The sequence below is a fragment of the Punica granatum genome, chromosome 6 (genome assembly GCF_007655135.1).
Source record: "Punica granatum isolate Tunisia-2019 chromosome 6, ASM765513v2, whole genome shotgun sequence".
Taxonomy (NCBI): domain Eukaryota; kingdom Viridiplantae; phylum Streptophyta; class Magnoliopsida; order Myrtales; family Lythraceae; genus Punica; species Punica granatum.
In genome coordinates this window covers 26,439,283-26,463,433 of record NC_045132.1, presented here as the reverse complement: position 1 = coordinate 26,463,433, position 24,151 = coordinate 26,439,283, and the positions used below count along the sequence as shown (strand labels likewise).

Below are 24,151 nucleotides of genomic sequence, written 5' to 3'. Positions count from 1 at the left end.
GGTTCAGAAGATGTCTCCGGGGGGGGGGGGGGGGGGGGATTTCTTGCTGCCTTGAGATTAATCCATGATTAATATTACGTATCATAATCTGATAAGTTCAACTGTCAATTTTGAATAGATCATATCCTTCATGATTTCTTCCTTGAAATATACACACACATCAGTTTACTTCTGTACAATCTATCGACGATGCTTGAATCTGCATCTCCCCCAATTAATATTCTCGGTGGCCGGGGCCGGCCCTACATGAATATGGTTTGATCAGTTAGATGGCTTTTCTATATTCTCCTGCATTTCGGCGCCGGAGATTTTTTTTTTTATGAAAATTCAGAAAATTAATTTAAATTAGGACATGTAAATTTCAATTATAAAGATGATGTTATTAATATCTAAATGATCCCATTGGTCCGACCCACAATAAACGACTTACTGAGCAAGTGTTGACATTAATTATATTGATATCAAATACTAACGAAACAAACTACTTCATTTTTAGTGAAATATATTGTTGCGTTTGATTTCATAGTAGGATTTTAAAATTAGATTTTGATTTTGAAAAAGAGTGGTATAAATAAGCCCCATCCGTTGGCTTTGTATGAGTTATGTTGTTTTGTTGTGGAAAAAAGTAATATAAATGAGACTCACTCTTTGACTTTGTATGAGTTATTTTGTTTTATAGTAGGTAGAGTTAAGTTAGAATTGTAATTCTAAAATAACACTCACAATAGCGAGATGACAGTTTGTACTATATTGAAACAATTTCGAAACATTTTGTACCATCTAGTAGCAAAACAAACTTTTTGTGCCATATTAAAATATTTATAAAATTTTTTAAACCACCAGTGTAATTCACTCTTTAGAAAAAGAATTAAACTGACTTTTTGGACAATTTTTATGTAGAAATACACGAGGAGAAACAGAAGCGCCTGCGTAATATCCGCCCTTAATTAATTTTGTTCTGATTCGCAGAAGAAGTAAAGCATCTGCTTTTGCATCAGTCAGTCAATAATATGGTAAGATTAGCGTAATTCGGCCATCACGACAAAAATAATGTGATTTGAAGATCAGAGAGAGAGAGAGAGAGAGAGAGAGAGAGAGAAGAATTAAAGAGACGAAAACATCCTTAAAAGAGTAGATTCGTAAAGCAGAGAGTTGATATCACAAATTAACTTTTGTAAAATCTTGATCTTAATTAAGGTTTTCCACTTTCCCAGGAGTCATGACAAAGAGGATTGACTGTGCATTTGGTTTGTCTTGAATCGTTTTCCTTTTTCATTTATGGTACTTAAAAAATATTGGTAAGTGTTCATATATTTTACATATATATATATATATATGAACATATTTATGTTACAATATAATTCTTCTAACTGTAAGAATTACTTTTGGAAAATTTAAGGGTGCGTTTGGATTCAGAGTTAAAATAATTTTGATTTTGATTTTGATTTTGATTGTGGAAACGGACAAATGAGATGTGATTATAAATTTGACTTGGGAAACGTGTATTTTTGTTGTGTAGCGTGTTGAGTTAAAGTTAAAGTTAAAATTTTTGACTTGAGAAATGTGTGTTTTTGTTATGTAGTGTGTTGAGTTAAAGTTAAAATTAATGCCCCGTTTGTTTTCAGGGTTAAAATCACAAAAATTTTAACTTTAACTTTAATTCAACCCACTACACAACAAAAATATACATTTCCCAAGTAAAAAATTTTAACTTTAATTTTAACTCAACACACTATACAACATTTGTTATTTTCCATAATCAAAATCAAAGTTACTTTAGCTCTGAAACCAAACGCACCGTAAGTGTTTGGAAATCCAAACAGGGTGTAATGTACGCAGTATTTGGAATTTTGTTTTCTAATCTCTTCAAGCGCTAGGATTGGATCATAGCTAGGGATATTCTCAATGCCTTTAAATCTTCTTTGCTATATATACAAACACTATATGTATAACTGTACTTGCAAAGATATATGCATTATTATTAAGCCTCGGTTGTTGGCAATTCAGGTCGTTCTACCATCAAGCTATTCACTCCACTCGTGTCATTGTGTCTTTTCTTTCCCCCCCTCCCCCTCTTCTTTCAACAAATAAATTACTAAGAATTTAAGTGGTAGGTGGAGCAAGCAAAACACAACGTATATATACCTTGGACAGTGTCGGTGCTCATAATTTTTTCCCAGCTCTTTCACTGGTCTTAGTAAGCTTTCCCGTCACTGTAAGTTAACAGAAATAACGTGATCAATTGACGACTGCCTATATAAATAGAGAGGCTTGCTGTGCATGCACATGGCTGGTGACATGATCTCGAGAAGGGTGTCTTTTCGATTTATAAGTTTGCTTAACCAGCCAGAGTCCACGAGTGATCACCCGTTAATAATGCAGTAAAATCTTTTCGCGTGGATGGCCCTAGTTACGTAAAAATATTACTGATGAAGACACGTATGATTGTCAATATATATTGTTCCAACTTAAGGATTGGTTCTTCCTTGTAGGGGCTATTAAGGGTTGGAGTGAGGGAGGATGGCATTTCTTTGTCACCCATTTCCACACAGCATTCCCTTTCCCCCGTTTAGGCACATTAATAATTTAAAGGAACAAGACGAAATTGGGCCAATCTTCAGATATTTTTATCAAATAGCTACATGCATACACGACTTAGACTTAGGTTGAAATTATTGTCGAAAATGCCATTTAATATAACAACAAGATCGACGGAGAACTCCGTTCATTGCTGCGGTCGTCTAAACAAGAAATTGTGGCATGCATTAATTTCATCAAAAATTACCAAGCAAAGCCATAGCTGAATTCCCTTTAATTCTCATATATATCGAATCATGAGCTATGCTATACATGAGGTAATATCTTATGTTCATGTCTAACTTATAGGCCATGAATTATTAAGTGATATATATAGTGTGTGTATATATATATATATATATATTCACAAAACACTTTTGTACGTACTATTCTTTCATATTGGTGATTCCATTGCCATTGTGGGTGTGGGAGTGGTGGTCCTCTCAAAGTTCAAGACATAAATATCTTTTTGACAAGCAAAGCCAAAGTTATATAAATAAAACACGAGGTGGCTAGTTAGCTATATACACATATATTTATGTATCTATATATGTATATATGTATGTGTCCAAATTGCATCGCTAAGTGATGTTAGACTATCTTATTTTATTGACCGTTATCTCAATCATCAAAATTTGACGTTTAAACGGCAATAAAATTGTATAATATATATGGTCATAATCATATATATACACAATTGCATAGACTTAATTACAAAATAAATGTAATATGAAATACCCTACCTTCCGTCGGCACCCACATTTCTTAACTTGGGTTCCTCGCCGGCTACTCACGTGACGTGGCCTTCCTCAGTTCGGTGAACGACCCCGAAATGTTCTGATCTGGGCAGAGAATAATCGAATGCCAAAAATCATAATTAAACTATTTGTATATCTAAATATATTTCACTGACAAACTAGCAGATGATAATATCAATTGCGTGCATAAGCTTAAATTTTTAACCGAGTGATCAAAATAATTAATGTTGATGAGATACAAAGAGAAGAATATGCTGATTGATTCTTCTTCATCTTCTTCTGCTGCTGTGGGCACCTTTGGCATAAAAGGGCAGGCAAAATATACAGCTGGCAGCTGACAAAACGTTTGTTTGTTTAGTCTGTGGGAGAGGAGAGGGGGAGAAGCTGCAACACCGACACTAAAATTAATTTAATATTTTATCTAATTTAGTTTGTTGAGTTAATATATATTTAGTAAACGTTAATTAACTGTGGGTGTGTGGGTACTGCATTTGCCCTTTTTCTCGGTCCACTCCAAGCACAGCCCAAAAAGATGTAAAGTGTTTTTGATTTCAGAGTTAAATAGAGTTGAATTTTAATTTTAATTGGATTGTAATGATTGTGTTGTTGAATTACGAGAAAAAGTGGAAAAAAAAGTAATGAATAGTTAATAGAATTTAATATTAAAAATTAAAGAAAAGAGAAAAAGTAATAATTGTATTGTTATTTTTTATTGTGTAGTGAGTAGAGTTAAAATTAGAGTTAAAATTTTAAAAATCGACCCTAAAACCAAGCGAGCTTGTAATTACTTGGGTCATAAATCAATTACGTACTAGTAATTCATGCCCAAGTAAGAAATAGTATATTTTCCAAATTTAGAGTAAAAAGGAATGCAAAACACTTCATGAACGTATTTGATGAAAAACTACAACGTCCTTACCGGAAAAAGAAAAATAAATAAATAAATAAATAATTTGCGGTTTTGTATGTATTGGGTAACTTATCATATTCACCGGCTATACATCTTCGATTTTACATTGTTGGTTCAGCATTTCATACTTAAGTAGTTTAATGCTTTGTTTGGTAACAAAATCAAACTTAACTTAATTTTACTGTTCTCTCAATTCAATAATACAATCGATACTTTTTTTTTATTATTTTTTCAAATTCTTTCTTATACTTTTTCTCATCATTATTCAAATTAATTTTTTAATATTAAATTCTCACAACTATTCAATATTTTTTCATCAATTTCAACACATTTTTTTCTCAATTAAATAACACAATCATTATTTTTTTATCTTTTTTAAATTACTTTTCCCAATTACTTTTGTCTTCATTTCCTCAAATTAAACTTAATCAAATTAAATCAAATTTAACTTCGTCACCGAACGCAATGTAATTGTCCATACTACACAAGCGCATAAGGGGTTTGCGGGGGAGAGAGTGCCCTAATTAGAATTAGATCTGCCTAATTGAAGTTGAAGTATATGATCCTGTTTTATTCGACTCCATCAATTATATTGTTTCTTTTAAAAAAAAATAAATTGTGGTCCATAACAAGAATAAACCCACCAAGACTTGATTTTCCAAGGGAAAATTGACTGTGTAATTAATTATGTATATATGTGTGTGTGTGCGTGTGTGATTATAAAACATACCACAGTTTGATTAGTTAGAATGATATGTAAAAGGAAATTTGAAAGATAAATCCAAAGTTTTATTTGGTGATATTTCTCTCTTAATTAATATTAATTAGCCCATTTAATTAATTTGTTGAATATAGAACGACGGTGAAGAGACTGTCGGTTGGGGGATAAGGAAAGGTCGTCAGCTAAGAGTATTATTATTATGTGCCGATATATGATATAAATATATCTATATATATATATATATAGAAGCTTCACCAGTTGATTAATCTCTTGACTGGGGTTTTGTGTACAAGGGAAAAACAGCAGATTGGTTTTATATTCCATATATATATATATATTTACATATGTCGATATAGTCATTTCAATTTTATAGTTTATATAAGGTGCTTGAAACTCACATGGCTCATCGGCTAAATTTGCTCAAGAGAGATTTTTTTTTTTTAATAAGTTTTGCTCAAGAGAATAATATATAGTCTCCAAGGCAAATTGGCAGTTGCTTGAGCAAACGGTTAATCAAAAGTTTTGTCGCTCGTCAAGATAAATAATGATATTATTCATTTCCTACTTTTCCTTTTCAATTGTCCAAGAATAATTATTGTTACTTTTTATTTACTATTTCGATCGTATATATACTTAAAGGGGAATAAAAAAAAGGGGGGGAGGGAAGAAAAGAAGGGAGAGAAGAAATTTATATGTTTTCCGAACAAGGACAAAAGAAGTAGGGTACATGTAACATGTTCATGAGATCCAATTAAGTCCATGGTAGGTCTCACCATGTCTCTTCTTTTAACTTCTTTTTTTTTCCCCGGATGCCACATTCTTCTCGTGATTTTTTTTTCTCTCTCTCGATTTTCTAAAGCAAAAACCGGACAGACGCTTTTCGGTTTTAGCTCACAGTACATTAATAATATTCACAAGCCAAATCGGCTTCTATATATATTCCCAACAAATTATAAATCTCGATAGTATATAATTAAACTGAATTTTTTTTGTTCAAATATATATTAGTTGATAGTGTATATATATATATATGTATATATATTCATGATCTGAATTATCGTGGTAGTTTTCTTGCTTCTGTAATTAAATTGATTTTTTTTTCAAATACATACATAGATATATATATATATATTAGTTGGTTGATGATTGAAAAACATGTTCCTAATTATAATATAAAAATTAAATTAGAGATTAGTGGTGTTTACATCAAAGAAACAGGCATTGCTTAATCCACGGAGGCGTCAACTTAAGATTCGGCAAAGTTCATCAGTAGACTAGACTATATATAGGGGTTTTACAAGGTGCTGAAGTCCAAGTGTTAATTTCTGCATCGCAGTTCGTGCTAACCCGATCATGTGAGCAGCAAACTAAATCATATTAAAAAACTACAATTAATTAATTAGCTTAAATTAATTAACTAACTAATATAGTTGTTCGAAGCAGCGTAGAAGTCACTTATGTATATGTCCCGTTCCCACTACATCACAAATGATCTATAGAAACAAAAATTAGAGACACTTAATTGTTTTATTTATAAATCTTTACTTTTAAAAACAAATCAGATATATGTATCTGTATATAGTGTTATTTGTCTCTAAATCTTTACTTTCAGGAACAAATAAATTGTGTCTCTGTATGATATACTATTTGTCTCCGATACAATGAATTAAAAAAATTGTTGACTTAAGTATGAGCAATAGAGACTAATTTATACGCTTTTAAAGTATATCAATGTATAGAGACTAATAAAGAGTTGCTAAATTTAATTTGAAACTTTTATTTTCAAAGGTAAAATTTTTACAAATTAAGAATTTTATTCTTGCAATTCATTAATTTTACATTATTCATTTCAATTTTCACTCTTTCATCCTTTTTTTTCTAAAAACCATTTCTCGTATATCTCTTTGTTCTTCATCCGGTCTTTTCTTCATTACAAGTATATTCTCTTGTCATGCTTTACATTTTATTCTCAGTTCTTTCTCCTCCTAACCATATCTCTCTTCTCATTCTCTACTTAAATTCGACGACCACTAATCTAAGAAAAATTCGGCAGGCATAAGAATTTCTAGCCTTTCCGCTAGACCAATAAATTTTTTACAAAATTATATCCGAAATTTTTTCGATATAATTTCAAACAAAAGTCTATCAAAAATATTTCTTTAAAAAGATAAACTTTCACAAAATATTTTATTGGAATAAATATTATTGTTTTGTAGGTAACTTGAAAATAAAACTTAAACATACAAATATTAATGATTTATTTAGAATATAAATATTATCATTAAAGTATATAAAAAATAAAACTCGCAAATTTAAACAAGTAAGGAGTATTGGTGCATTGGATAAGGTAATATTATACTCAAATGGAGGTCAATGGTTCAATCTCTTTGTCTTAGAATTACTTGTGTTAGCGAATTAACTTGGTTTGTTTGATTTGGGGACCACCACTTGGTTTCATAGAAAATATTTACTTTTTTGTAGAGCTTTATATATTGGAAGAAAAGACATATTGGGCAACTATATTTCTAAAAAGTATATAGAGATAATTTTATGGCATTCTTTTACTTTTTTATAGAGGCAAATCATGTTTTTAATTGAACTAATTAAAAAAATAAAAATTTATTTCAAATTTGCCTCTAAAGGTCTATAGAAACAGTACCAACATGGTCAGTTAATTTTTTGTCTCCAAATGTTATAGAGGCAAATAAATAACCTATAGAGACATATAATGCCGTTTCAATATATCATTTGTGTTATAGTGTCAATTGCCATGATCTTTTAGCATAATTAATTATGTTACGTGTATCTGAATTTTAATTAATCATAATAATTTCTTATATCAAATGCAGTAAATCTTATTTCGTGATTCAGAATATAACATATATATATATATATATTTATATTATTCTGTGGGTGGGGCAAAGCGGACTGTCCCAATTAATTAATGGACGCAGGGCTCTATGCATATATGCTTCTACATAATGCCTAATTCATTTACCAAATCTTTCTTTGAAAATGAAGTTTGGATTTTTATTTAAATAATATATAATAAAATTATATATAGCAAAGACAAACGAACAAGAAAAGGGGAAAGAGATATCGATTGAGATCGTGTTTAGTGAACCATGATTTCATCCGGAAATCAATGAACGAATTGCCCTTTACAAAAGCCAGCTGAAGTACGTAAATATGTAAGATTGGAGGGGCTTGAGCAAGTTATTTTCGTGAAGATGTGATTGAAAATGCCACTCATTACTGAAAAAAAAATGTACATATTGTTGAGGAGTAAAATGGGATAAATCCCACATCGAAAAAGAAAAAAAAATTCATGAGTTAATATATGACTTGGGTACCACCACTTATTAACTTGAGCTTTTTAAGTAGATATGAGCTCGATCCCGTCTAAGCCCGATGAAAATTTAATATGGTATCAGAGTCTAGGTTACGCGTATGCGTGCCTACACTCGTGTGCGCACCCACACCACGCCAGGCCCAATATGTCGAGTGCAGCCAAGAGTGCGCCTCATGTTAGTGTCCCCTCTCGCTTGAACACGAAAGATGAGCTCGGCTCGAGGTCAATTGTTGAGGGCGGGTGTTTAAAGGCACGTGATAATGTGTAGGCAGAAATAGACCATACGTTACACGTGAGGGCGGGTGTTGAGGAGTAAAATGGGATAAATCCCACATCGGAAAAAAAAAAAAGAAAATTCATGGGTTAATATATGGTTTGGGTATCACCACTTATCAGCTTGAGCTTTTAAGTGAATATGGGCCAAAACCTGTATAAGGCCAATGGAAATTTAATAAATCTAAATGCATGTGATCCATATGTATTAATTATTAAAAACTCAAGCTAATAAGTGGTGGTACTCAAATCTTATATAAATCCATGGATATTCATTCATTTTTTCTACGTGGGATTAACATCCTCAACAACATTCACTAAATGTGTACTTTCTTTGGGTATGTGAATCACTAATTGTGTACTTAAATGATTCATTAATGCCCTTATTTAATTTCCTCGAGGGAACAAAAAAGAATATGATGAAATTAAAGACGGTATAATTTTTCATCATTACTACTTATGAATTAATTGAGAAAGAGTCCGACGGAGAAAAGTAAACGTTAATGCAAACAATAAATCAATTTGGACAACCTGAATTCTGTAGATTATACATGTGGGTATACAATTCCATATATACTCGAACGGTTTATTTCGTTTTGCTAATTTGTGCATCCTTCAAATGCACACGTATTTGGAATAAATTGGAGCATAGAGTTTTAGACAGTGCATATTTATCTCGATGACGATCAAAATAAGAACTTGAACCTATAAATATTACAGAAGATCTAGAAGTTCAATAGTGTCACTTCTCTTTTGGTCATCTCATAATTAATTGTATAAAAATTATATACATGATAATTAATTGTAGTCATCGTCAATCTAAGATTTTTTTCAAATTCATTTTTATGATGCGCATGCTAGCCGGGATCCAAGCGAGCATGCTTGCCCATTAAACTCAGAGAAAAAAGAAAAAAAAGAAGAAGAGCATTTGACAATAATTCATGGACTTGACTTTATGTTCCCCTTCACCTTATTTGATTATAATTAATTGTGTCCATTCTCTTTTTTCTTTGGTTGAAAAATTATGCTTATTCTCTTTTATATATACATATTTAATATACTGACATTTTGATATATCAGATACAACACAACAAATTAATTGATCTCAGACAGTATTACAAATCAACATATTGCAAAATAATAATAATAATAATAATTTTGAGTCGCTGTTGTTATTAATTAAGTACTTTTTTGGATGAAATTAATTAATTACTTAATGAGCTAGCTCATGTGGGATACGAGCTTATTAATTTGATAACTGAGAGCAAATACATCAGATATATACAGAGTAGAGTAGCATTGCCGCATTTTAATTCTCATTAATTTATAACAGAAACACAAGATGTACCACGAATAATTTTCTAACTCGGTCAATTGGATATTAGTTTTTCCCAAGTATATATAATATTTTTTCTTCTGAGAAAAGAATAATCTTGCTCAGAACATTAATGAATTGCTTTGACACTAAAGAAAGAAGGACATTTGTAATTATAAAAGGATTAAATTATATGGCTTTACTATACAGAAATACATTGCATATAAAAAAAACAATTTGCAAGTTTCGGTACGAGGGGAAAAAAAATTAAATAATGTTCTTAGTTCATCCTCAGCCAATGCCCCAGTAGGTCTCTTGTTTTTTGTTACGAACTTTTCAAGAAATTGCAAATCGAAATTAAGTAAAAGAAATGCATTCCGATATTATATGGTACGTCTCGCTTTTTCTTGTGTACAAATGTGAAATGTCAACTCAAACCGACCAGTCTTATCGTGTCATAACGGCAAACAAGTTAAATGAGGATGGAAAATTGCGATTAGTTGATCGGGATATTTGAAAGACATGTGTGAATTTTAATGGAACAAAAATCATATATATAAAAGTCCCCCATACCCATAAAAAAGTTCTTGTCGCTGAGAAAGAATATTGTTCTCTGTGAAATGATCTTCTAGACTTCCTTTTAGTTAAGTAATCAAACTAGCACTTTGATATATTCCTCAAATATTAATAAATGAATTATTGTTCGTCAACCCTCCATGGCCAATTACAACATTAACTAAGGAAAAACGAAAAAAAAAATCAAAGAAAAAATAAATATATAGACATATAGAGATATCATAAATAAAGAGGACAGGGCATGCATTTCTTTAATGGCTTCCCTGAGTTGTCTTCTGTCAGAACTCTCCCATGCATATATATGATCGATGTCTGATCTAAAATCTAACCATAAGGCATCTTTTCTCCCTCTTCCTTCCAGTACGTAATTCCTAATTGATCTTGTCAATTAAAAGCTAGTGTGTCTTATAACATAGCTCTCTATTTCAAGATCTAAACCGATCGACTTCATAATCTGTCACAGGCTAGCCAGCTAGCTAGCGACTTATTATACTGTAACAGCTAATTAACCAAATGAACTATTGTCCCTTCCTGTCGATTTCTTTCTCTCTCTTTTTTTCGACTCATAACGTTGCTGTATAATTGTGTACTTACGTGGAAGCATGAGAGAAATCAAAGTTAGTTTTGGTTGTTTGTCTTTTGACTTTAAATTAACCGAAGGCACCTCGAGGAGTGCCATTAAGTGCGCAGAGATTGAATGCATTTACAAAGGAATTAATATACGAAAAAGAAATACTTTCATGTCTTCTAATTTTGGATTTTTGTGGCTTTCTCCGGACATTTGGACCGATTTAGTTGAATTTTAGGCGCTTCAATTTTTTTTTAAGCGACTTTAATTCACTAAATACACACAATTCCCGAATCGATAGTTGGAATTTTTTTTCCCTTTTCAATGATAACATCAAAACTTTTTTAAAATTGCACTAGTTGAAACGATCCTCACCTTATGTACACGCGGTCATTCCTTTGATCGGGATGTGTAGTCTCTACCGACAATGATACGGTCAGTAAGATCATTCGGATGATGCCGCAATGTAACTTATGTAGAATCATTCAGTGATCTCCTTCAAGTTAAACAAGTAGTTAAGGTTAATATAAAAAATATATAGATTCAATGATTTGGAATGTGTCAAAAAATGATTTGGAATGTGTCATTATCCTTGCATATAGCAAATTAAAATAAATACATGAATAGATAAAGTTTGAGAGGGACTAAGGAACAAATCCAGCAAAATCAATTTTACCTCAATGTTTGACTGACTCAATTTCCCATATTCCACTTTTTAGATTTATTAATTTATTTTATATCGATTGGAAGGATAAGAAATTGCCAGAAAAACTGGCATATTCTCCGAGCGAAATCGAGCAGTTATGAGGTTTTCATCCAACACCGATCAATGATATTGAGTAATTACCGCACTGTAATGATCTAAAGTTTATCTCGATCGAGTTCAGTCTTCATGGCAATGTCACAAAGATATATATTACGATAAAATTGTTGGGATTTAATTCCACAAGGAAAAATAGTATATAAAAATATAAGTTTATCAGAGATTAAATTTTACAACTTATGAACTGGAATATTTGGATTAAAGATATGTTCAATCACTTATAGACTAAGTGGTATTTTACTATATATATAAGCATTTGCCCATATTACATCACATCAAATAGATTTTGTAACAGTGGGCAGACAATGATGTCGTTTTGCAATTCATATTGGTGATCAAGTGCATAATTGTTTGCAAATAAGCCCACTAATATTCAATACTTATGGAATCAACCCCTTTAATTAGTTGATTTTCTTCATATGACCCCCTCGCGATGGCTTCTTCCTTGCCCCCAAAGAGCGACGGATGTCGTCACATGCCTCACATGTGACCGCCTTTTCCCCTTTCTTTTTCTAGAAAAACAACTGCCACCGGGCAACTAAATATCAACCCGTTTGATTTTAGGGTCAATTTTTAAAATTTTAATTTTAACTTTAACTATAATCACTACACAACAAAAGTTAACAACACAATTATTACCTTTTTCATTTTTTTCAAAATTTTTAATAGTTCAATTCAATTTTTAATATTAAATTCTCTCAACTATTCACTATTTTTTCACACTTTTTTTTTCATTATTCAACACAATCATTACAATACAATTAAAATTAAAACTCAATTTTATTTAATTTTAAAACCAAACACACTGTTAATGTTCTTATTTTTTCATTTTTCTTTTGTCAAAAACATCATTATTTAATCTCTTAATTGTACAAAAAAGAAGAAGAAAAGCAGACCAACAGCTTTAACAACATATAAGACATTATTCAAAAGCTTTTAGCCGACTATTATTAACACATTACCGATAGTAAAATCGACTTCATCAAACGCTTTAAATTTAGATTTTCCAGACATGACACATATTGTCTACTGCCATTTTAATTAATTAATTTGTTCAAAAGTGTTAACAAGTAAAGTAAGACCAGTGGTAATGATTTTCATCTGTCTTTTTTCCCTAACAAAATGCTGAATAATTCATATGCAAAAAAGAGAGAATAAATAAAAAAGCTGATTTTCAGCGCAAAATTTGGGCCATCCATTGGCGTGCAATTGACTGACTTTCCTTTTCATAATAAACAAATGATTTCTTTTCTTTTTTCGGATTTTGGGCTTTCTAATTCTAACTGACAGGTGTGATTTATCATATTTCATTTATTTATTTATTTATTTTTATTTTTATGGGTAAAAAATTCAGGCAAGTGCAGTAACGGTTAATAAAAAGTGATTAAAACTGTCTAAAGTTGGAAGTCCTTTTGGCTCCACCTAGCAGTATCATCGACCAATTAAAATCCGCCATGTCATGTTAGATGGGGCCCATCACGAAATTGCATGGATGAGGCTTGCGGGACTGGGAGCGTCATCTTTTCTTTTGCGAGATTTATGATCTCCGGGAGAAAACTTTTAATATATTTTTTTCTCATTTTCACTAAAAGAATATTTTTTATCGCAATAATATTTTGAAAAATAATTTAATTAATTTTTCAGTGTATAAAATTTAATCATTTACTATATGCAGTAAACTTTTTCTTTGGTTTATTGTAAACTTATTTTAATACTTTGTGACAAGATAGTATCTGAAAAATTTCTCAATTTGCGGTGTTTTATTTTAATCTCTTCAACAATAATTATATAACGAATTAAGAATATTTTATTCTTAAACGAAGTAATAATAGCTTGGAGAGAAAATGAGTATAGCGTAGTGACGCACCTGTCAAATAAGAGATTACAGCTTAGACCCGTGAGCCTCTTTTGTAATAAAAAAAGTAATAATATCTCAAACCCAGATCACTTTGTTTAATATAACACAAGAACGAAAGAGGACATGATATCATTTCAGGGGGGAAGAGGATTGAAAAATGGACAATCGACATGAAATTGGGCAATCCTTGAATCTTACTCTTTTGTTGTTAACTACACTATGGAAAAGAAATATTTATTATTCATGAAATTTTGTACTTGCCGCAATTATCGTGTAATCAAAGCCCTTTTGTGTGAAGCACACTTCAAATGGGAAAAGAAAGTGCATATGTGATCTTCACTTTTTCTGGGTTTATAAATCTTTTACATTTTCTTTCTTATTTTCAAAAAGATAATTAACGAAAATGCAGCCTTAGGAAAAAGAAAAAATATGGTATGAGGATCCAGTGCAATAATACCCAATATCCTCCTGATAACAATATTTGATCGGAACCCATAAATTTTTATTTTTTAACCTTTTATGTGAACGCAACCAAGAGTTTCATTTTTGGTGGAATATTTCTTTTTATTTGTAATACAAAAGAAAAAAGGAAAGTAGAAACAGGAAAAGGGAAAATAGAGGAAAAAGAAATTAATGGGAATAATTAATGAAGGGAAAATTCCAAATAGGACCGAAACTGACTATAAAAGACTCGCCTATTCTATGTGAGTCCATTGCTCTCTCCCGCCCCCCCCCCCCCCCCCACCCCCCCCCCCCCCCCCCCCCCCCCCCCCCCCCCCCCCTCTCTCTCTCTCTCTCTCTCTCGCAGCCCACTTCAGTGCTACTGTGGCTCTGTTTCCTCTCCCTTTGATTAAAAGGGAAACAGGGGCATTTGTCGGCACAATTAGTGAGAGCAGAGCAACCCCCTCCTTCTCTGTCACTGCTTAGACTACCTTATCTGAAGAACTCATGAGACAGAAGAAGCTCCATTGAAGGGAGAGCAGGACCTGTATATGGTTTGAGAGAGAAAGGGGTAGAGAGAGAGAGAGATCTGAACTGGGTCTGAGCTCATTTCCATCTAAATGAGCCGCCCAATCCAATAAAGCCGACCCTTCTACAATCCACATTTTGGGGATCCCCGTTCCCCTGTTACCTTCTTCTTGTTCTTCCGGTTCCTCTGGTCTGCTGTGTTTGTTTTAAGGAGGGAGGGAGACTAGATAGAAGGGGGAGCGGGCGAAAATGGCAGAAGTCTCGCCCAAGGCATTGATACCGGATTCGTTCATGGTGAGCAGAGAGGACATAGCGGGGCAGATTGGGATGATGTGGGAGCTCATAAAGACCCCATTGATAGTCCCCCTGCTTAATCTCGCGGTCTACATTTGCCTGGCAATGGTGCTCATGCTCTTCATCGAGCGTCTCTACATGGGGGTCGTCATAATCCTCGTGAAGCTCTTCTGGAAGAAGCCGGAGGACCGCTACAACTGGAACCCTATCGAGGAGGATTTGGAGTCCGGCAGCGCAGCCTACCCTGTGGTCCTCGTCCAAATCCCGATGTTCAACGAGAGAGAGGTCAGTGTCTGTCTGCTCTGGTCTCCTCTCCTCCGTCATCTTACGTTCATCTTCTTCTTGTCCTTTCTCGTTTCCTCTGCTGATTTTGATGGGATTAGAAAGAGAATCTGGACAATGTATCTCTCTCGTAATGGGTCTGTTGAGGCTTCTTCGTTGGGCATCTGTTACAGGTGTACAAGATCTCCATTGGAGCAGCTTGTGGTCTCTCATGGCCGTCAGATCGTCTCGTGATCCAAGTCCTCGACGATTCCACCGACCCCGTCATTAAGGTATGCAATACTATAGTCCCCCCTTCATTTGCATTCTTTCAATCGGGGCACTAGTTTTTACTTGCACCATCATCGTCAGCTCAATCGACCGACTGCAACGAGTCGAATTCCGCATCTGGAAGTTCGATTTGAGCTCTGAATGTTTCCGGTTGATTTTACTGATGATGAGTTTGGTGTCATTGTTTGGTTGGGGTCGTCGGGCAGCAAATGGTGGAGCTGGAGTGCCAGAGGTGGGCTGCGAAGGGAATCAACATCGTGTACCAAATCAGGGAGACCAGGGGAGGCTACAAGGCGGGTGCTCTCAAGGAAGGGCTGAAGCGGAGCTACGTCAAGCACTGCGAGTTCGTCGCCATCTTCGACGCCGACTTCAGGCCGGAACCCGACTTCCTCAGACGGGCCATCCCCTTCTTCAGCAGCAACCCCGACCTCGCCCTCGTTCAGGCCCGCTGGAGATTCGGTAAGAAGACACAACCTGACCTGCCCGCAATGAGCTCTCTTTTCCCTTCCATATTAATTAATTACTCTAAGTAAGTACATATTATAACTGTTACTACAATTACTATGAATGAATATATTAATTACTAGGATTCCCAGAAATATGATTAATTTCGATCATTGACCTGATGGGGTAATTAAATTAAGTAGTAATAATTCTATCTTCTCATTTGACAAATTACGGCGAGTAAATTAAATTAAAAATCTATTAAAAAAAACTCTTCACATCTCCGCAACTCAACTATAAAGAACCACTCGCCATTAATGGGAGGTCGCCCCTTAACTACGGGGTATGAAATTTAGAAGTGTCGGTGGACTTTTTGTTTGGTCTGCTCAATATTTAGTATTTTCTCATCTCTCTCTCTTTTTTGTCTTAACCCCTTTTTCTTTTTTCATTATAAATTATTGAATAAAATAACTACATTATTTTTTGGTAAATCGTAAAATAAATAATTGAGACTAGTTAGTTCTGTATGTTGTCGCCGGCGGGGTTCGCTGCAGGCTTCATGGGGCATGATGATGGGGTCCACCAAAGGGAGGGAGGGAGGGAAAAAGCCCACCTTCAATCACGGGTTCAGACAATGTAGGATCCTGATCTTGACACATGGCTGCCCATTGACCGTAGATCACGGGTAATTGGGTGTTGTGTGTAGGCCCCATCATTATACGTATATATATATATATATATATATATATATATATAAGAAGGTGAACTAGTATTAATTAAGTAAAGACCAACTACTAGACCACCATCGCCACCCCACTCTAGCAACTCTCACGTATTGTACAAAGTGATTCGTGATTAGTTACAAGCATTCGGGTGTCGAACATCGGGTATTGAGAATAAACAGACTACGGGCGGCGAACGCTATGCATATGGTGTTTCTCAGATCACTGCTATGCTGTTCGGAAATGATAAGAAGACTATATATTTTTCACTCTGCCCCCTCTTAATGTGCGTATACACATATAAGGCTTGCTGAAAAGCAGTCGCTTCTGGCTGATGTGAGAAATAGAAATCCAGCGAGGGGGCAGTTTCGTCATTCTAAACGAAAGAAAAGGAGGAACAAATCGTAGCGTACTAGTTTGCTTTGCTCTGCTTTGCTTTACCGAGCTGCCCGGATAGTACGGAGCACCGGTCAACTCAGTTGGGAGTCCACATTATTAATAGAAAGAGTAGCTGAAGGATCTGAGGGTCTTTTCGCAATCGCCTGCAGCTCCACTGTCCCAGCACGTGCCCTTTTTCTTTATTTTTTCCTAATATCCCTACAAAATGTCAAATAAAATAAATCAAGAGAATTCTTTTTGATGAATAATAATAAATCGAGAGAATTGAAATACGAAGTAGAGTAGAAAAAACAGTGTAATTCACGAATAGATTATTTTTACGTATATTCAATATAATTCGTTGAATTACTGAATACATAATCACGTGAAAATTCACCATGGAATGGCGACTCGACCGGACGGGCCATAGCTTACTTCCTGCCGACACTTTTTATGGTAAAGAAGAAATATTTTTTCCCCCTTCCTTTTTTTGGGGTGCGTACGATTAGTGTTATATTCGGGCTTGGGTTGGGTGTGGACGGATGAGTGTGGCCGGGACTGACGTGGCACGTTCCTGTTTGCGTCACGTGAGGGGGGGGGGGGGGGGGGGGGCAGCATGGCAAAACGGCTATGTAAACGTGAAGATATTTGTTTTTATCTTCATTTTATTTTTTATTTTTTTCCCTTGATTTTTCATTCAATTAAAATAATAATTGATTTATTTGAGGTGATTTATAGTCGTTAGCTAGCGAATGGTGAGGTGCCAACTCATGTGGTGCAGAGCAATTTTTGTCTGCAAACAATTAACGTGGGGCCATCGTAGTCCCCCCATGTTCCTCCTATCATTGAGCATCTCCTGTGCTGTTCATGTTTGTGTCAGTGTATGCGTGTCATTGTTTTCGTTCTGTATGCGATACTGTGAGCCTTTTGGTGTAGCCAATGATGAAACAAGGAAAATATATAAGATGGAAAAGAATGAAACCAGACGAGGAAAAATAGGATATTGCTGGGTAAATGATAATACTAATTATAATAAGAGTTACTAAATCACACGTAATCAACAATGGTTATGTTATGTTTATTATTTTGGGGGATGCTGCAGTGAATGCCGATGAGTGCTTGTTGACGAGGATGCAAGAGATGTCGTTGGACTATCATTTCACAGTGGAGCAGGAGGTTGGGTCAGCTACTCATGCCTTCTTCGGCTTCAATGGTATATATTTATCCCATTCTGTTATTCGTTGCGATTATTCTGATATATGAAAGTCCTGAAGGTGTAGTTAGCAAAGTCATATTATAATGTTTTTACAATTTGAACCGAGAACGTTGATTTGATCAGTTCCAATGAGATGTGGTTCTTGAAAAGAGACCGTTTCTAAAGATAGGGACGCAGGTAGGAGGATGTGATATGTTGTTGTCTTCTTCTTGTCCTGTCTCACGACTTCTCTGGAGGATTGGCCTAAGCTTTTGGTTGAAAATGACATTCATTCCCAATTCTAGATACGAAAATCACCTACCGGTCTCGAAGACTCGGTAATAGTTGAGACTTTCCGGACATCCTCGGACATTAGGAGCACCGAGCTCTAAAACTCTTGGCATCGATAGATGACAACTGGGGCTTGAAGGGCAGACGAAGAATTTTTCTGTGTTGCAGTATGTAGTCATACTGTAGGCCAAAAGGAAAGGACAGATGAATCGATCTGACTAAGCAAGCGCTAAGATGATATGTATATTCGAATGCATTAAATTACAAGGAAGGGATCCAATGTAGTAATGGAAATTGGATTGAATTGGCAGGGACTGCTGGAGTATGGAGGATAGCAGCTATTAATGAGGCTGGTGGCTGGAAGGACCGAACCACCGTGGAGGACATGGACCTTGCCGTTAGAGCCAGTCTCCGCGGTTGGAAATTCGTTTACCTCGGCGACCTTCAGGTACAGTTATACATTAACATAATTCTATTGCGATCCTTATGTTACGTTTGGTAACAGAGTGAAGTTTGATTTAATTTGATTTGGCTTTATTTCACGGGATGAAGATAAAAGTAGTTGAAAATTTTTATTATTAAAATTGAAGAAGAAAAAAAATAATAATGATTGTATTGTTGAATTGAAAGAAAAGTAACGAATGGTTGGAAGAATTTAATATAAAAAAATTAATTGTAAAAATAGACGAGAATAAGTATGTGAAAGAATTTATTATTAATTTGAAGAAAAAAGTAAAAATTTAATGATTGTATTATTGAATTAAGGAAAAAATAAAGTGAAATGAAGTTAAGTTAAATTTGATTTCGTTTCCAAAGGAAGCGATCGATCTCGTCCCAATCAAGTTGGCATTTTCAGTGCATTTTCATTGACAAGGATGAGACATGAGCGAGCATTACTAGGAATGAGCATCGTTCCAGAGTTGGGGACTGAATTATAATTAGTTTTAATCGATGAACGTTAACTTACACTGGAAAACTATTATAAGAAAGCGATATCGCGTTCTATTCTTGTACGATATGGCTGTTTACGTGAATCCTGATGACCAAGATATTTTTTTACTATATGATATGATAGGTGAAGAGTGAACTCCCGAGTACCTTCAAGGCCTTCCGGTTTCAGCAGCATCGCTGGTCCTGTGGGCCCTGCTAATCTCTTCCGGAAGATGGTGATGGAGATTGCAAGAAACAAGGTTTGTTCCCTGTTGCCTCTCAGAATTTACAAGAACAGCGAGTTCACATAGCACAAGTACTTCGGATAACCTCTCCTGTTAACTTTTTTTTCGGCCTCTCAATGATTTGCTGCAGAAAGTCAAGTTCTGGAAGAAAGTGTACGTTATCTACAGTTTCTTCTTTGTCCGGAAGATCATCGCCCACATGGTCACCTTCTTCTTCTTCTGTGTCGTGCTTCCCCTGTCCATTTTGATCCCCGAAGTCGAAGTTCCGGTATGGGGCACCATTTACATCCCTTGCATCATCACCACTTTGAATTCAGTCGGAACTCCAAGGTAGGCCACAGTCTATGAAAGCAAGGCTTTCTTTTCGTCTCTATTGCTTTAACTAAACCAACAAGAACTTTTATTTGCTTTAAACTGTGATCCTTAAATTGGGTTTATCAGAATCAAGCAGCATTTTATGGGTTGAATTACCTTATATGTACCCTACAACCTGTCCTTAATACCTTACTGTTATTGCAGGTCAATTCACTTACTGTTTTACTGGATCCTTTTCGAGAACGTGATGTCGTTGCACCGGACAAAGGCAACCTTCATCGGTCTACTAGAAGCTGGAAGAGCCAACGAATGGGTCGTCACCGAGAAACTCGGGGATGCCCTCAAGAACAAATCAAACAACAAGACCTCAATCAAAAGACCTCGATTCAAATTCGGGGACAGGTAAAATTTTCCCCCCTTCCTGTTTCTGGTCTATCAGCCCCACTTTGAATACAAAATAAATTACTATTGGTTGCAACTTTTTCTTCTTATCTGCACATTAAATTAGCTGAACTAAGCTTCAGCTTGGTTGTCCTCACCAAATCCATATATTTACTTCTTTAGATGGAATAGGCCAAATTCTATAGATAGGAAACCGATAACAGGAAACCAGGCGGGTCGAATATATTCTTTTAGAAACCTTGTCTTAAGTCTTTAATGGTTCTTTTAAGCTCTGAAGATGAAGATAACATGTGGAAGTCCTACACCATTACCTAATCCCACCTGCTCTTATTATTCTCTATAGAAAAGCCATTAATGAACTTAGTGAAGGAACTTCAACGAATCTTCCATAGGAAGAAGCAGCTGAATATGGTGCTGTTTGGTTTCTGATCCTCTGTTTTCCACCTGAACAGGATCCATCTTCTCGAGCTCGGATTCGGAGTGTTCCTCTTCACTTGTGGGTGCTACGACTTTATGTACGGGAAGCACCACTACTACGTCTACCTGTTCCTTCAGACGATCACCTTCCTTATCACGGGATTCGGCTACATCGGAACAATCATCCCGTAAAATCGAACAGAGGAAGGCCTCCCCGAGTAATATATGTGCAGCAAGTGCCGCATAACACATTTTTTTTTCCGCTTCGAGTGTGTTAATTTATTTGCATTGTGTATCTTTACAGGGAGATTTATATTAATAGGGTTATGTAGGGGGAAAAAACAGCTCCATTAAATTATTGAAATTATTCCAGATCGTGCAATCGAAATAGATCATTCACCTTGCTTTCTTGTAATGCGGATATACGAGAAAAAGACACAAACTGCTCTTTTGCTGCAAATACACAGAGTCCTGAAGGGACTAATGTAATAGGAGGCACAACACGAACCTAGGATCAGGGAATAGATATATTATGTATCTGTACGGGCTTCTCCTATTTTCCATTTTTTAATTAGATAGTATTTTGAGGGCCTAAAGCTTGTTTTCTGGGGCTTTTTGTTGTCACTTTCACTCTTTTATCTTTCCTTTTTGTCTTTTTTGGGTTGGGTTGAGGGCAAAGAAGCTGTAATAATAAGTAGTCAACCGTCAGTAGCAGTTATATATATAGTTGTAATGATTTCTAGTTGCTGTTTCTTAATTTGCTAAAATAATGAAAAAGAAGGTCTTGCTCGATGTTTTTCTTTTACCCAAAAGAAACGTCTTGCTAATTCTCCTTTTCAAACAACATAAATGGAGTTAATTAAAGGTGCCTCAGATTATAGAGACACATCGAGTTCAAGAAAAGGATCAGACCGAACAAAAGAGGACCTATGAATTTAGGTATCCAGTTCTAAGCGTTCGATTGTAGTACAATAAATCGCGTCACAAATTCTGAACCGTATGTTTGCATCCTTATATTTAGGAAACATAGGACTTTTTTTTTTTTTTCTTTTTTGGATCGTGGTTTCATGATGAAAATATAATTCTTAGGAGCAAGGCATGAAGTGTGGCCAATAATTTCAATTGTCCCTTTGACTATACAGTTTTTGAGGAACATCCAATCATTTGATCCTCTAAAGCTTTATCAGCATTCCATTTCTTCAGGCTGCAGAGTTTACTTACTGCAGCTCGGCGGCTTTTGATAATGTTCCCTTGCTCTTCTCTCTTATATCATTATAATTATGACTCTTTTGGCATTTACCTATAAATAATGATAATAAGGGCTACTCTCTCGCCAAGCTACTGGAGATAGTAAAAAAAAAAAAAAAAAAAGAATGTCATGAAGATGATTCCTCTATTTCTTTTTTGACTTATATAAAAGGAAATGAATAACTGAACTTTTAAAGGTTTGGAGAATTCTATAAATATTTTGTTAGGTAGATGGATTAAGATGTTTAGTTTTTGGGTAAATGGGAATCGATCAGGGGATGTTAGCCTATTTATTGATGTAAATGATCATTCGACTATCCTCTAAGCTTGTTTTTTTGTACATGTTGTTCTTTTGACCTTTTGTACACGCGTTTGTACCTTCTAGGTACCTTTTGAATAGAAGTTATTATCCTCTTACCTATAAAATAAAATAAAATAAAAAGCCACTCCCTTGCCATTGGTAGTTTTCTAATAATGATAGTATAATAATTGATATGAACAAAGACATGTTTTTGGTAAATTCTGATGATATAGAGTAGTTACTGCTGTCGACTAATGATGATGATCTAGATTTCATCCCGACGACTATGTTCTTCACGGCAATGTTGCAAAGATTATGACCTAGCTCCTCCTTATATTTCTTCACAGACTTACGGCTCAATCAGTAAACTTTCACTACGCAACATAAAAGAGCACCTCGGGTAAATTTTGTAGCAGGACTGGACATAAAATGATGTCATTTTTTTGGCAATTCATTGGAAATTAGCAGGTGATAGGCCTAGGGGAGTCTGATGTACGGGACCGCGGAATTTTTCTTTTGGTCAAATGCCTCACATGTGACCGGGTTTTTTCTTTCATTGCTCTATTATTTTTGTGGTGATCATTACATATGGATTACGTTAGTTTAGATCTACCAATGTGAACTTAAATGATTAATTAGTGGCCTAATTTAATTGATTATTTTTATGGGGGAACGAGAGAATAACTTGAGATTTAGAATAGGATAAATTTCTTTATTATTAGTAGGTAAATATGAATTTGAAAAAAAAAAAGATGATCTGATATCGCCAAAATTAAACTAGAGAGTGATGATTTATACATCATATATATATATATATATATGCATCTACATTCTACAACAGAAGTTGGGAGTGTACATCATGATTCATTCCAGTTATTATCTAGATGATCAATATATTTGAACTCGAATCTATATTTAGCCAAAAAAAGTTGAGGGTGCATGGTCAGCTCATTTATTACATAGGAATATATATATGTATGTATGCGTGATGAGTAGAAGGCGTCATCATTAATTGAAGAATTGTTTTTCAACATGCATGATGTGCATGCTAATTTAAATATAATGCATAGAAGTCGCACCTTAGTTATATATATTTATATTTATATCAATATTTATGGTTATGCTTTTTCTTATTATGAAAAATAAATATGTTTATTTTTTTATATACTCTTTATATATTGGTCTTTGATAAATCAGATATATAAGAGATTGATCTTAGAGATCATCAATGCCAATCGATTTCATTGAAAGAAAAGAGAAAATTTCAGATCTTGATCATAAGATCAAGATTTCAAATTCGATATATGTGTGTGCACATTTATCGATATACGTTAAATTCTTTTCTAAGGAAAGAATAACCCTGATCATCATAAGATAAATTGCTTTGACGTTACAGAAAGAAGCCATATTTTAATTGAAATAATAATTGGGCGTCAGTGATTGTGGAATATCAGCCAGCCCCTTCGATTGGTTGATTTCTATTTCATTGACCCACTTTTCATGGCGAGTTCCTTTGCCTGGCCAGTGAAGAGTTTTGATTACTGAGTGACAAATATCGTCACATGCCTCACGTGTGACCACCACTTTCCCTTTATGGAAACCGACCGTTTTTTAAGGTTTGAATTTTCCTTCCTTAATCGGAAGGAAAATTTTGAGGTGGGCATGGTGTAGTAACTAGTAAGTCGGGTTGCTCCCTCGGGTCATGGGAGAGTCAAGC

General features: G+C 34.6%; 1 protein-coding gene across 1 annotated transcript; it reads left to right on the top strand.

Moving 5' to 3' along the window:
* Positions 1 to 14,497: 14,497 nt before the first annotated feature.
* On the top strand, positions 14,498 to 21,662 carry LOC116211080 (glucomannan 4-beta-mannosyltransferase 2-like). The gene is given in 10 exon segments (XM_031545281.1): positions 14,498 to 15,279; positions 15,450 to 15,548; positions 15,753 to 16,005; positions 18,193 to 18,303; positions 18,888 to 19,024; positions 19,652 to 19,714; positions 19,716 to 19,766; positions 19,882 to 20,081; positions 20,271 to 20,468; positions 20,921 to 21,662. Coding segments are annotated over 10 exon segments (1,599 nt in total). The 5' UTR covers positions 14,498 to 14,949; the 3' UTR covers positions 21,078 to 21,662.
* The last annotated feature ends 2,489 nt before the right edge of the window (positions 21,663 to 24,151 follow it).